General features: G+C 43.6%; 1 protein-coding gene across 5 annotated transcripts in view; it reads right to left on the bottom strand.

Moving 5' to 3' along the window:
* USO1 (USO1 vesicle transport factor) overlaps positions 1–16224 on the bottom strand; it is a 118179-nt gene that overhangs the window by 69638 nt on the left and 32317 nt on the right. For 3 of the 5 annotated variants that reach the window (XM_040327759.1, XM_040327780.1, XM_040327768.1), the window contains exon 5: positions 508–519. The exons of the other annotated variants lie outside the window; for them this stretch is intronic. In XM_040327759.1, the coding sequence (XP_040183693.1) occupies positions 508–519 (12 nt within the window). The remainder of the gene's footprint in view (positions 1–507; positions 520–16224) is intronic. 5 annotated transcript variants of the gene reach the window in all.

Here is a 16224-nt window from a genome sequence, read left to right as displayed (position 1 = left end):
CAGCCATCTGCAGTCCACGGGGCCAACTTGTGTTCCACGAACCAGGAAGTGACGTGAGGCATAGACCCAAAAATTACTCCATCGGCCTAAACTTGTGTGGAACCTAATCGTTCAGTAAGTGAGCTGTGTAGGTTGTTAAGTCATACATAGCCTGATTTTATTTATTGGTACTTAATAAACATACTACACTATATACTTCTCTTTTGGGCTTTCTAATTGTTTATTTTGGGTGAACAAGAGTCATCAGCGATTTTTTAGAAGATGGGCTCAATCCTTTCCATGGTCTGGATCTGTCTTTGAGAGCTTGTAGCCTATCGCATTGGTGTGGCGAGTGCGTAATCAGTGTTTATTTTAAAATAAACACTGTAACAGCTGAAAATACACTATACAATTTCCCTTTAATTATAACACATGCAGAGATTAAACAGGAAGCAGAGCAATTAAGTGAAGAGGACAAAAGAGAAAAATAAGCCAACACCTGACATGCACACAAAATCTAATTTTTACCTTCAGATTCGGCTGCACAGGTAGACATGAAAGAAAGAAAAGACAGTAAGTTTATGAAACAAGACAGCCAATTAAAAATGAAAAGTGATTGTACAGTCTCTTTTTTTCCTATAAAAACAACAAAACATGGTATACTTACCTGCTCTGTTGCAGTGGATTTGCACAGAGCAGCCCGGATTCTCCTCTTTTAGGGTCTCTCTTCTTTGATCCTGGCCCCTCCCTCCTGTTCAGTGCCCCCACAGCAAGCATTCTTCTATGGGGCACCCGAGCTGAGTCAAAACTCCCTGTGTCCATTCAGACACGGAGCCCTGACCCAGCCCCGCTGCCTCTCTCCACTGATTGGCTAGCTGACTTTGATTTACAGCAGCAGAAGCCAATGGCGCTGCTACTGTGTCTCAGCCAATCAGGAAGGAGAATCTTGGACAGCCAAGACACTCGTGGACAATCGCTGGACAGAGAGGGACCTCATGTAAGTCTTAGGGGGGCTGCACACAGAAGGTTTTTTATCGTAATGCATGAATGCCTTTACAATCCCTTTAAGTTGAAAGATTTGGTCCACCCTGGGTTGTGTGAGAAATCTATATTTTTCAAACAAGTCACCCCCAGACAGAATATTAAATACTGCATGTTAAAATACCATTATTTTTGAGTGAATGCTTATTTGGTTCATAAATTGGAATGAGTGGATTAGGTACATACATTTAATTGTAAAAACTACTGAAGACTACTAATATCTTTGAGTTACACTGATGCCTACAGGAGAATTGGACACTGGTAAACAAAAACTTGTAGGCTAACTCAGAACAACTCCTCTTACTACCAAGTATGCCTCAGTGCCAACCAGTGCCACCTGCCAACCCGTGCCACCTGCCAATTAGTGCCACCTGCAAGTGCCAATTAGTGCCATCTGCCAATTATTGCCACCTGCCAGTGCAATCTGTACTGAGGACATCAAGGGCCAAATCCACAAAAGGGATACGACAGCGTAACTGCTGTTACGCCGTCGTATCCCTGTTCCTAACTATGGAACTGATCCACAGAATCAGTTTTCCATAGTTAGGCAGAAGATCCGGCATGTGTAAGGGACTTACACTGCCGGATCTTAGGATGCAGTACCGCATCCGCCGCTGGGGGCATTTTGTGTCGAAATGCCGCCTCGGGTATGCAAATTAGCACTTATGGAGATCCACGAAGCTTTTCAGCTTCGTTTTTCTCCGTAAGTTTTAGTTTGCATACGCAAAATTAGGGCTGCTTTTACAAAGTGTAAAGTTAGTACACCATGTAAAAGCAGACCTTTCTGTCCAGCGACGCGATTTTTTTTAAATTTTTAATTATTTTTTTTTCGCCGTATCTTTTTTTTTTTTTTTTTGACGCAACTTTATTGACCCGTCGCAATCCACAAAGCTCGACGTAACGTAATTTCGCGCTATGCACGTTGGGAAAATGACGTAACGAGCATGCACAGTACGGCCGGCACGGGAGCGCGCCTCATTTAAATGGGAATCGCCCCCATTTGAAGAGGAACGCCTTGCGACGGCGGAATTTAAGTTACACAGCCCAAAATTTCTAGGTAAGTGCTTTATGGATCGGGCACTTAGGTAGAAATTTTAAGGCAGTGTAACTTGAATGGAAAAATTTACGTTAGGCACGATCTTTGTGGATTTGGCCCCAAGTGTGTGGTAAAGTGACAGGAGCGAGCAGGGGGGAGTGGAGTGGGAGAGTTTATAAGACGGAAAAAAAAAAAAAAAAAAAAAAAAAATCGGCCTAAAATATCGGCATCATATATCAGCCATCCGCCGCCCCAATTTCTAAATATCGGCATCGGCCAGAGAAAAACCCATATCGGTTGACCTCTAGTATTAACAGCAGACAAGGCTTTTACTTAAAGTTCTACCCAGAACAGGATTTTATCTACCTCTCATACGGAAGCAAGCTTTCAAGTTTCTCCCTGTTGGATGATGTATGACATTGTTGTATGACTGAACCCAGATCAGATGACTCTCGAGCATAATGGTCCAACGCTGCAGAGACAGCCAGAATTTCAGTGACTTTATGGCTGTCCCCCTTGGGTTTGGTAATGGAAAACAAGTTGGAGTAAAACTCTGAACCTGTTCTGGCACAGCAACTAGGGCAATGACACCTTGAACCAGAGAACCGGAGACAAGCTTGATTTGGAGCTGCTTTTTTTTTTTACAAGAGAGCTTTCAACCGCTTATTTGTTGGGTCATTTTGCAACAGTATGTTCCTTTATTAAGGTTTTTTTTTATTTATAATTTTTTTTAACACAAGTCTCTTCATACAGGTACAAGGCTAGCAAGCCCTTGAGGGAAGATAACATCTTGTCATGGTGTTTCCAATCTCCATAGAGGAAAACTTGAAACAGGAGCACTGGGAAAGTAGGGGCTCTAAAATACCACCACATCAATAGGTGGCAAAAGATAGGACTAAGACTCCTTGGAGGTAAGCTTATCTGGGAAATGTTGGAGTAACTCAGAATCAGACAGGGTCAGCCGAAGCAGTAGGCATGCTGCAAGCAGTCCTGCAGGAGTTAACAGAGTATAAGCTGGAGACATCCCATACCATTTCCCTTACCACCATACTGCTGCAATAAGACATGTTGCAACCTCATGGTAGTAAGGCAACTTAAAACTCAGGGCAAAAAGGAAGGCCCCAGGAACTCCTGAAACCCACACAGCTAGTAGAAGGCGAGGCTCAGAGGTGATCAAAGTCACTGTAGGCGGGCAGCATAAACTGTTAAAATATCAAAATTCCACATGGCACATGCAAAGCATGAGCTGATACAGGCAGGCATTTCCGCTATGCTGTATGTTTGGAAAGTCAGCACCATCTCTCCACCCAGCAAATGATATCAACATCGTTAACCCCTTCCACAGTGGAAACTGGCAGGAAACTGAGAAATTTAAAACACGCCCATTGACCAATGTACTTCAGGTAGCAACCAATGCTTAGCCTGACTGGCCAACTGACAAAGTTAGTCTTCAGAGACAGTGCAACTGCAGAGACAATACCAGCAGCACTGGACCATGGCTACCTTTTACAAGAAAGCGCCCTACATGGAATCCATTGCCGAAGTTCACTTCCAGGCTATCCCAATGAACTCCAGCCCAGTGAGGTGCGGGCGCAGCGCTTCAAAGGCCACGCTGTGGAACACCACACCAGATAGCTGCAATGCATCTCTAGTAGAAATGTAGAGAGGAGTCCTAATTGCAGAAAAAGATGTTAAAGAGTAAGGAAAAAAGTGCACACCTGAGCGAAAGAAAATAAATGCATCCTCACAGGACACTAACAAAAAACTGAGACATGCTGGTAGTAGGAGGGATTATCCTGGGCTGGTATACTGTTTTTTTTTTGCCAATGTACACTCCTTTGATAGGCAGCAATATAACCTAAAGTTGATAAACTTCTGAGCCTCAATGGCTGTGAAAAATATATTTAGGATCATACCGATTTCTTTTATTAAAGAGATCCTGCCAGCTCTCCAAATATTTAATTCCAGCAATAGAAAACAGTATATATTTACCACTTCTTCTACGCCTTGTCTATTGCAGTGCTAGCTTTTTCAAGCCTTTTAGCATTCAACACCTCCATGAGTGTCATATTTGCGTGTCCTCCTTGGCGTTTACATTATTTACTATGACCTTTCATTTCACTATAGGACCTAGCAGTGATGTAATGGGTCAGGGGAAAAAAGAGAAGTAGCAAAATTAGCGCTCTGGAAGATTTATGCTGTCTTCTATAGCGGGGGATTGCTGGATTTAAGAGATCTGACAGGGTATCTTAAAAATGTATAAAGACCAGGCAGCAGACATATGACAATCCTAGGCTCCCTTACATGCATTTCTAAGAGTCGGCAGCAGGCCTGGTGGTCCTGTGGCAACTGTCCCCTTTGCCACTTTAAAAAAAAATATATACATTTTATCAGCCCTTCATGACTTTCATACTATTAAATAAACATACAGTTGAATAGGAAATGCAGACAATCACTAATACAATTCCACAGCAAACCGGTGGATTGCCAGTATTAGGCCGAGTACTCACGAGCAAACATGTCCGTTCGAAATGTCCGACGGGCTGTTTCCGGCGTACAAGGCTGTTTTTTCATTTGGCCCGCTGGCTTGTACACACCAGCGGACGATATTTCCCTGCGGACCTGAACGCGTGCACGTAATCCACGTTTGACGTCACTATAAAGGGAAAGGCCAAAGTCAATGGCGACGCCCTCTGTTCCGCTTTTGCTAGTTACGGCTTTGCTCGTGTTAGTGAAGGTTTGGTTAGAGCTGATTCGCGCTTCTCGGTCTCCAGGCTTTAGCAGGTAGTATTTTCTCGTTCAGTGCGTGTGCTTGTGGGTACGTAGTTGGCATTCGGGTACAGGCGTGCAGTTCGTTCTGCTTAGCAGATTCGTACTGTGCGTTCGTATCTGTGTGTCGTGCGTTCTTTGCAGGTACCACTGGATTTGATTGTGCTTTCTGTTGGAGTGTGTTCTTGACTGACCAGCCGGCCGGTTTGAAGCCATGATGGAGCAGCAGCGTCAATTTTCGCGAGTTGGTGCTGTTTATGGGATGGCTGCTGGATATGTTCATTATTCCAGTACTTTGGCCAGAAACAGGGGGCGGAGGCGTTTCTGGACCAAGAATTGGTTGCGCCAGCGTGACCAGTTCTCACATATGCCTCTGCTTAGGGAAATCCAGGAGAATAATCCTAATGACTATAGGAATTTTCTCCGCATGACGGACCCCGTATTCAACAGTCTGCTGGATCTTCTGTCCCCCTATATCACGAGGCAGGACACTGTGATGCGCCAAGCCATCACGGCCGAGCAGAGGCTTATTGCCACGTTGCGGTACCTGGCGACTGGGAGGAGCCTGCAGGACCTCAAGTTCTCAACAGGCATCTCTCCGCAGGCGCTTGGGGTCATCATACCGGACACGTGTGCTGCCATCATTAAAGTTATGCACGAGGAGTATATGAAGGTAAGTTTCCTCATTTTAACCTCACAATGTGTCTTTAATAATGTGGCAAACTAACTTTTTATTTTATTTCCCAGATATGCTGTGTGTTTAACTAACGTTCCCTTTTCTCACTATGCATGTTGATATCAGCTTTTACATGTTCTTTTTATTTTGGCCTACCTGCATATTTTGATCTTACCCAATATTAACCTGTCCAGCATGCTATCTTCGGGCCAACCCCCACCATGCCACTATTTTTTTATTTTTTTGGTTTTCTAAAAACAGTTTAAACACCCCCCACCCCCCCTTCAAAGTGTTTTTGTCCCCATCAGAGGGCTGTGGAGTCTCTTATTAATTAATTGGCCCTATATATTTGTGCCCCGAAATTCTCCCTTCATAATTTGCAAATGCTATTAAAAAAATGTAAAGTTGCACAAGGATGCTTGTATGATTATGTTTGCAATGTTTATGTGCCAAAGTACTAAATCTCTTTTTTTGTTTGTCCCCACAGCTACCCTCCACACCACAGGAATGGCAGTCTGTGGCTTCCCAATTTGCCGAGCGGTGGGATTTTCCTAACTGCGGTGGAGCAATAGATGGGAAACACGTCCGCATTGTGCCCCCACCCCACTCGGGTCCTACTATTATAATTACAAGGGTTATCATAGTATCGTGTTGATGGCGGTGGTGTCGGCACAGTATGAGTTTCTATATGTGGACGTGGGGAAGAACGGCCGGATGTCAGATGGGGGAGTGTTCGCACGGACTGATTTCTATGATCGTCTCCAAACTGGTGGTCTGGCATTGCCACCAGATGAAGATAATGTGGAAGGACTTCCGTTTGTGTTCCTAGCGGACGAGGCTTTTGGCCTTGGACCTCACCTAATGCGGCCTTTTCCCCAGAGGACCCTCACCTCAGAGAGGAGTGTGTTCAATTTTCGGTTGTCCAGGGCTCGGAGGGTAGTCGAGAATGCCTTTGGGATCCTCAGCAACCGGTTCCGCCTGTTCCTGACATCGATACATTTGGCGGAATATAAATTGAACACCGTTATATTTGCCTGCTGCATTTTGCACAATTTTCTACGCAGGCACTCCCAGACGTACCTAGCCTCCATGGGCTCTGAGGCAGGACTACCCTCAGAGAACATTCCTGGCCTGGACACTGGTCGCGCTGGCTTGGCCCCCCAATCTGCTCGTGAGGTACGCGACAAATATGTTGAGTACTTCATGGGTCGGGGGGCCATTGCTATGCCAGATCATATTTCTTTCTAATTCGGCCCCCAAAGAAAGGAATATTCTCACAACTAATAAATAATTAGACCATTGGACTTTATACAGTTGTTTGTCATTACTGCTTTTTCTCTATTTTTCTGTCTTCCAGGTTATCTCCAAAAATAGTGCACTTCTAGTGCCAGATTTACTTACTCAGATGTATTAACTAACCACATTTGCACATTATTCACTCATCTACTAACTGGGTATTCAGTCTAGAAATAAGAAGCCACTCTTTTTTCTGCTTTTGATGTCTCATTTTTTTTTTTTATTTTAGTCATTTTTTAACAAGAAATGTGTATTTTTAGGCAGAAAACATTTCCTGCAAATTTTTGAGACAAAATATTGGCTTTTAATTATTTATTTTTTTGTCTTTATTGACAGTGATTATCAATAATAATGATCGAAACACAATGTAAGAATAATTTCACTGAAACTATACGCAAGAATTTTTGGGCTTGTCATTTGTTTGTGTCTAATTTTTTTTACAAGATTTTAACACAACACAAAACATTTTTTTTTTTTTACAAAAATTAGTTAACTTCTTTCTTTAGGTGAGATTTATTGTTCGTTTTGTGATCTGAAAATGGAAACATTTACAAACCAAAAAAGATCAACACCAAACAAAAATTTAAAAAATGAACAGCAGTCAGTCATATGGATGGTGTGCTTTCACACTGGAACACGCCAAAATTTCTAAATGCACACATTCAGTGAAAACTCGCCAAATGTCATTGGTTAAACAGACAAATGGCCACATGTGCTATCTGACATCATGGGTGATCAATGTCTGTGTTTTGTGGGAGCAAACCCTTCCTCTCAACTACTTGAGGATCGAGGAGGGGTTTGTACCCACAAAGCACAGACAATAGATAGTCTGTGATGGCAGCTAGCACATATTGGCACACTGTGTGTGCATTTAGAAATTTTGGCGTATTATAAAGTACAAAAATTAAAAAGGGTTTTGTGGGCGGGGGATGGGCGGGGGATGGGATTCTGTGGTTCAGTCTTTGACACGGCCCATCATGTCCATGATATTTTTGTAATTTTGGTTGATGACTAGCATCCTTTGTCGCATGTTCTCCATTTCCGTGCTACACTCTGAAATGACATTTCGCACATTCTGCTCCATGACTAGCATCCTTTCCTGCATAATGTCCATTTCCGTGCTGCACTCCATTAGTTGCTGTATAATGATAGAAGCACTTGCACGTGAAAAATGTGCTACTCCATCTTGATCCCCTAAAAAGAAACAAATTGGCATTCAAAATATGTAAATAATTTCCAGCCTATCTGCATATGTTTGGCCCTATTAATATAGGGGTGACACTGACCTGATGGCCTGATAATTTCCACATCCCCAATTTCTTCATCTTCTATCACTCCTCCTTCTTCCACCACCTCCCCATCATCTTCTATCACTCCTCCTTCTTCCACCACCTCCCCATCATCTTCGACTCCTCCTTCATCCATCAATCCACCTTCTTGCAATTTGCCAAATTGTTCTTCCGCCACTTGCCCTTCATCTGATATAAATTCTAAGTCCAAAATAACTTCTTCCTCCTCTCTTCCTTCCTCCTTTCTTCCTTCCTCTTCTCCTTCCACATCCTCTTCTCCTTCTACATCCTCTTCTCCTTCCACATCCTCTTCTCCTTCCACATCCTCTTCTCCTTCCACATCCTCTTCTCCTTCCACATCCTCCTCTCTTCCTTCCCCAGCCTCCTCCTGCTCAACATGTGGAGGTGTTTGATTTTCCGGGTGTCTGGCCCTCTCTGCCTCCTCCAATTGCTGGCGTCTTCTTTCCCCTATAAGAAATAATAAAAAACAAAAGGTATACTCATCAGCACACTGATATTGGATATCATAAATCGCACACATTGCATAGACGATACATTTATGATGATTTTTGGTTGTTTATTCTTTCAGCAATCCTCCATTTTTGGCGTAGTTCTAGGCCAAGCTCTGATCCTGCCCCTTTTTTGCAAAGAAGTGACACAAATGGATGTCCCCCCAAAACATTAATTCTCGTCGACCCTCCAAATAAATATACTTAGATTTTTGAGACACAGGTGCTTTGCATTTCAAGATGTTAAAACATCAGCTTTATTTGCATTTTGGAGAATGAATCTTGTTTGCCTGTCACATTCACTCAATTTAATTTCTGTGATTTTGCTATTCAACAATGTTGGAAAACCAAGTTTGGGGCCAGTCAGCCATGTCCAGGTGTGTTGTTCCTGGAGTAACGTCACATTTTTGCTAAACAATGTCATATTACGCGTGTTTACTATTTCACAAAATTTGTTTAAGGTTGTTATTTGACATAAACACAATACAGTATCTACACGTGTTCAAAAGTAAAAGCAGGCCAAGGAGGCAGATGTGAAAAAATACATGTCAACACATTATTGCAGACATTCCCCCCCCCCTTAAATAATATGGACTTACTTTTACGCAGAATTTTGAGGATCTTCTTCATGTGATGTGGCTCCCTCAATTTTAAATCGGACCAACGCTTCCGTAGTTGCTCCTTTGACCTGGTGACACCAAACATTCTCCTCATTCTCCTTGCCACCTTGTCCATTATGTGTGACTTCCTACGGTTCGGTGTTTTGTAGGGCCCACATTCACCATCATAATCCTTCCTCCTCATGATGTAAACCAACTCCACCATTTCTTCGAACGCCATATTAGTGGCTTTATATCTTTTAGGCCTGGATCGGGACGGTCCAGCCTCTGTCCCTTCACTTGCGCCATGAGAGCTCCGTGCCCGCTCATGTGACATCGCCATCTTTCCTTCCCACAGAGATTAGGGGCGTGGAAACGAGGAAATGTCCCGTCAGGGGCGGAGATGAGGGCGGGGATTATTGCATATGCGGAGTGTCGCGAATGCCAACAACGTATTGACGTAGGTTACGCGGAGAATATTCGCGCGATTCCAGAACCTACACAGTTAACGCCATATTTACTTTTTCAATTGATTAGGGGCATGGCAAAGGTGACGAGGGCGGCGTTTCATACATACGCGGAGTGGATAAAAGGCGCTTGACGTGATTACGTAGGTTACGTGTTAATTCAGCGAGCGGAAGAAACGAGGATTGTGAGAGAGGCAGGTAAGAAATTTAAACATGGGATCAGCAGCGGGCTCTAAAATGTAGAGCAATGGGATGGGGGTTTGGTCTGTTGGTTGCACAGTTTTATTAAGCTATTATGTCTCTTGGATACCAGAATGTGATTTTCATACCCAAATGCTTTTGTAGACATCACAAAATAGAGAGATCAAAAATGCTGTGACTCATTAGTAATTATGTAGGGTGTATTCAGATCAGGCCAAGTATTGTTCTGTGTTGGTTGGACAGAGGTCATTAGGAAGTTTCTTTCATGTAATCAATGCTGAGGGGCAGGATATCTACACATGCAATAGTGCCTTGATGAATGCTGTCATTTGTAAGAATTGTGTATGGTTGTAGATTTATATTATTTCCTGCAATGTAACCAAAGGGGCGGCATGTTAAAAAAAAATGTTAGCTAAAACCAACCAATGGGGCAGAGCTGGCCAGCATTTTCAAAACAAGAGACACTGTGTTTGTATTTCTATATAGGTACTACTTTTTTAACAACATATTCTATCAATGTAAATGCTGAGGCTTTTTTTAATTGTGTTTTTGGTTTCTTTTCATTTTTTCTATCTAGAATAAAAAAAATAAAAAAATAAATTCACAATGGATCTCCTGCAGAGCCAAGACATTATCCAGCATTTGCTGGATAAATTTCGGGAAATGCCCATCCTGTGGGATTCAAAGCAGGACCATTACCACAATAAGGACGTACGAGCGGCAGCACTTGAACAGCTAGCAGCATACATGAGGACATGGGTGCCAGAATGCAGTGCCAACATGGTGAAGGATAAACTTGCCAACCTCAGGGGCACATATAGGAGAGCGTACAAAGCTCACCAAAAGCAGCTAAGATCTGGAGCAGCAGCAAGACCACCAAAGGAACCCAAGCTGTGGTATTACAACCAGATGTCATTTTTGCGGGATCAACTGGAAGGCAGGCCATCAATGTCGAGTCTGAATCCCAACCTTTCCTCCACGCTACCTCCCAGCGGGACTTCCCCAGATCACCACAGCCCTGCAGAGTCGGATGAAGAGGGCCTGGCTGACAGAGAGGCAGATCTGCGCCTCTACGATGATGAGGTATAGTAGTTTCATAACTATTTATGTAATAATATTAATTATTGTTTGATTCTTGACTTGATATTGGTTAATAAAATACAAGCTGGGAAGTAAAAATCTAAAATCGTGGGCAAACAAATAGGTGTCAGGGATGACAACTGCAGGGGTCAGAGGGTGAGTCTGTTTTCAAGTTTAAATTCAAGGCAAAAAATAAGATTCAAGCATGAAAATGTGAGTGAGTATATTCCTAAATATATTACAACATGTCCCTTTTTTTTACACAGGAAGAAGAGACCAGCCAGGAGGTGGCAGATCCTCTCCTCACTGACAGCCAGGCCGAAGGGGTCAGTGGCAGCCAGGAGGAGGCCGGGCCCAGTGGCGTTCAGCAGCTCCCCAGGACAACCACCACCAGCCAGGCTCCTCCACTTTATATTAGGCCACCAGGCCGTAAGAAGAAATTGGGGGCAGTGGAGGAAGCCAGCCTGAAAATGATTCAGGAGGCGAGTGCCATCATGAGGGCCCCCCTCAACCCCACTGAGGCCTACAGTGCCTCCGTGGCACATGACCTGAATCAAGGCACGGAGGAGCAGAGGCAACTGGCAAAGGGCGTGATCAACCAGGCCCTTTGGTGGATGCAGAGGGAGCTGCTGACCCCAGACACTGGGCTATGTGACCCGGCCCGGCTTGCTGAACACCATTCTCCTGCTGCCACATCATCCCCACCTGCAAGGGCCCAGGGAAGACCCGCTGGAAGGCAGCCTGGAAGGAAGGTTGCAAGGAAGAGGAGACGTTGATGCCCTGCCTTCCATTTGATCCCCCACAAATGGCATCTTGTTTGGACTACCACAGCTTGGGTTGCTTTGGTTATGTGCTGCTGCTTCAGATTTTAATTTGTGTGCTTCCTGAGGTTGGCTAGTTTATCCTTCACCATGTTTGAAATGCAAGTTTGCATGTATGTTGCTAGCTGTTCAAGTGCTGCCATTCTGTTTTTGATCCTTTTTATAATTTGCTCAAATAAAAGCCTTTTTGTTGATTTGAAAAACGTGCCTATTGTTTGTAATACTGTGGGTATTATTTTAGGCATCAAACATTACAAATAAATAAAATGATTAATCTAAAATATTCACTAACTCATGTGGGGGGGGGGGGGGGTCATTTGGTGTGCCAACATGGTAGACAATTTAAACAACCTTCAACAAAATCATGTTAAATATACAAACAAAAGCTAAATCAAAACTATTTCCTATTAAAATATTCTAAATGGTGACATAACTATAAACACCTAAAGAAAGTGGGAAAGATAACCATTAAACATTAAAAGCAAAAAAATTGAAATGTGGAGGACCACTAAAAATATGATACGTCGGGCCAATAAAAGTTTGCAAAAATCTTACTACATCACAGCTAACAAATGTCACTTTTGAGTATGGAACAACTCAGTTGAAATAACATGAGCTAAATAACTGATTAGTTATAGCAAGAGAAGAATGAAGAAAACGACGGCATCAAGCATTGGTTATTGTGTGTTTTGCTTCAGTGTTCTATTGCTAGAATTAATCTTTCTATTGACGAATGTGCCATATCCCAAAGAAACGTGAGTTTTACCTGAACGAGCGCTCCCGTGGCCTCATTTAGTCTGAGCATGCGCGGGGTTTTTGTACGTTGGTTTTGTGTACTCACCACCAAACATGTACGTTCGGACAGGATTTGAGCGGACGGTTTTAAAACAAGTTTGGAAATAAATGTCTGCTGAAAAACGGCCCGGCGGGCAAATGTACGGTGAAATTCTGTACGCTCGTAACTACACACGACCAAACATGTATGCTGAAACTGGTCCGCGGGCCAGTTTCAGCAAACATGTTTGGTCGTGAGTATGGGGCCTTAGACAGTGTTAGGTTAAACACTCCAACTTGCAAAAATATTCTGCTGAGCATTAGATTTGTGCTTGCTGGCCACAGTTAATGTTTCCTAAGCATTGTGCCAAGTTATGTTAAAAGGCATGCAGTATAAATTTCACAACTGTTTGTCTGAAAAGCACACGTGCACACTTAGAGACAATCTGCGATAAATCAGTTAATGGCATGAAGCTACAGTGACCTAGCAGATATGTTCATGCAAGTGATGCCACTGCACCAACAGAAGCAGCCTGTCTGCCTGCCAGAAGCACTACTAGTCTGAGTGGTAGTTCACCTGTCTCTCTGGGGAGAAGGGTCCATGTTTGGATTCGCACAACTGCATGTGTAATTTGGTAGAGGGATGATTGGGAAACACGAAAGCAAGAGTAACATGGAGTGAATGTCTGTATTTAGGTATTCTTTGAAGTAATTGCATGTGTAACTATTACTTCACCTCAAACAGAAAATAACGTATTTCAAATCACTTAGAAGTATTAAAAAAATGCAATGCCTTCGCAAACTTCTACTAAGGTATGACCGTGTGGTGGTCAACTGTTCGTGTTCACAGCCAGGTTGCTAGATTTGACTGTCAAGACTATCTGCATCTAGTCTATGGGTTCTCCTATCCTAAATTCCTGTGGTGGTTTCCTCCCAAAATAATATAACAAATAAATAAAATACATCCATTATATTGGCATTGGGTTAAAAGGCATTTAAAGATAAATCTATAGACATTTGAATGTCTTTATTTTTATGTGGTGATGGTGGTGGGCAAGTTAACACTTTGAATTGATTCGGGTAAAGCGTTGAAAAAATTTAACTTTACTTTCTGTTCTGTAGAGGCGGGGAGCGTAAATCTCACTAATGTAAGCAAATCCCCTCTTGGAGAGTTATCACCAATACAGTTGTCCCGATTGGAAGATGTCACCTCTATTCCTGTTCTGGTGACAAGAGATTTTGGTTTCTTGCTCACGTTCAGTCTTGGTGATGATAGTCACCAGGATTAATAGAGAGTGTATCTCCCCAAATGGGACACAGACAGCAATACAAACCTGACATGGGCATTAAACACTTTATCTAAACTGAAGATAAAACAAAAAAGTGTTGGCTTTAGATATAATAAACTATATGTAAAGATAGACATATAGGCCCAGATTCACAGAGAGCACGGCGCACATTACGCCGCCGGAGAGTAACCCATGTACGCTACGCCGAGGGAAGCATGGAATTCAGAAAGCCAGTGCCCCCAACACTGCGCCAGCGTGGCGTGGGTATCAAAGGTGCAGGCCGGCGTAGGTGGAAGTGGGCGTGACCCATGCAAATGAGGCGTGACCCCATGCAAATGATGGGCCGAGCACCAGAAAAGTACTTATAACGAACTGCGCATGCGCCGTAACGTGGACGCATTCCCCTGCGCCTGCTCACAACCACGTCGGAACAACTGCCTAAGATACGCCGGATCACTGCGTACGCCGTGAACGTAACCTACGCCCAGCCAGACACACGTCCAACGTAAAATGTGCCGGCTTGTGTTCCTTGGTGCAGACCTTTGCATGTCTGCTGCTGGATTGCACCTCCTTTATGGGGCTTAACTTTACGCCAGACGTACAACTTACGCGCACCTCTCGTAGCCTGCGTCGGGCGCACGCAGGTTCGTGAATCGCCGTATTTCCCTAATTTGCATGTTTGAATAGCTAATCAATGGGAGCGGCACTATGCGCCTAGCCTAAAATGTGCGCCCACTCTACGCCGGCGTAAGCAAGTTACGTCGGCAGGGTGAAGCCTATTTTTAGGCGCATCTCTGTTTGTGGGTCTTGCGCACAGATACGACGGCGCACATTTGCAGTTACGTCGGCGTAACTTGATATACGTCGGCGTAAGTGCTTTGTGAATCTGGACCATAAACTATAATAAATAAAAACCTTGTTTTGATCTAAAGCAGGGGTGTCCAACCTGCCGCCCTGCTATGAATTCTTCAGTGTGCATGCGCCAATGACGTTGGCGCAATCGTATATGGTAAATATCTCCTAAACAGTGCATATTTAGGAGATATTTCCAGTACCTACAGGTAAGTCTTATTATAGGCTTACCTGTAGGTAAAAGTGGTGTAACTAGATTTACAACCACTTTAAAAGAACACATGTATCCAAAGAAAAATGTGACAGTGTCTCTTTACTAGACTTTTATATTTCCAAAGAAAATATCCCACTCTTCACAATCATGTCCATATTTTTGCTAAAAATATCCCAATAAGTATATATTGATTGGTTTGCGCAAACGTCTTGGTGTCTACAAAACTAGGGAATTGATTTATGGCATTTTTATTTATAATTTTTTTTCATTTGGCAGTGATCACCGTTTTTTAGCGGGACTGCGACATTGCGGCAGGCAGATCAGACACCTGACACTTTTTTGTGAACCAGTGACATCATTACAGTGATCAGTGCTAAAAATATGCATGGTTACTGTACTAATGACACTGGCTGGGAAGGTATTAACACCAGGGGTGATCAAAGGGTTAAGTGTGCCCATAGGGCAGTGATGGGGAACCTTGGCACCCCAGAGGTTTTGGAACTACATTTCCCATGATGCTCAACTACATTGCAGAGTGCATGAGCATGATGGGAAATGTAGTTCCAAAACATCTGGGGTGCCAAGTTTCGCCATCACTGCCCTAATGGCTGCTTTCTAACTGCGTGGGGGATGGACTCACTGGATGAACACAAAGATCCGTGTTTCTGATTAGCAGGAACAGACAATCTCTGTGTTCAACCCTGTCAGAAGAGCAGTCTGCCTTGTTTACATTAGCAGACTGCCGTTCTGCCTTTCTGGGGAATGATCGAGGGTGGCCGGCGGACATCATGTCCACCCAACCCGCTGATTAGCTCCCCCTTTGGCTAATTAGCGTGCGCGCCTCCCCTGGGGCGCGAAGGCGCCATCTAGTAACTATTCAACGAAACGACATACAGGTACGTTGTTTCGTGCCATAGCGCCACATTACCGCAGTAAAAACACGGCAGCTGGTCGGAAAGTAGTTAAAGCAAAATGATAAAAAAAGAAATAAATAATAATCTGAATTAAAGTGCAAGTTCACCTTTACAGAAAAGCTATATGGTGAACTTACACTGGACCCCCTCCCCCATCACACCCGGTTCCACAGTACCTTAGGCTGGCAATCTCCCGCACTGACACATCGTATAGCCCCTTTACCGGTCCGGGGATTTGAAATCCCTGCAGCTTTCTCTCTTCTCCAGAGCCAACAGGACAGGTTCTGATTGGTTGGTTGGTGCCAACCACCTAGAATGCCTCCTATCCATATCTTTACAAGGTATGTATAGGAGATTAAGCTGTGGGGGATTTCTGATCCCCAGACTGGTAAAGCGGCTTTACGATATTTCAGTGCGG

This window comes from Rana temporaria, chromosome 1 (assembly GCF_905171775.1).
Source record: "Rana temporaria chromosome 1, aRanTem1.1, whole genome shotgun sequence".
In the NCBI taxonomy this organism is placed as follows: domain Eukaryota; kingdom Metazoa; phylum Chordata; class Amphibia; order Anura; family Ranidae; genus Rana; species Rana temporaria.
The sequence above is the reverse complement of the archived record's forward strand: the minus strand, read 5'-3'. Positions and strand labels throughout refer to the sequence as shown.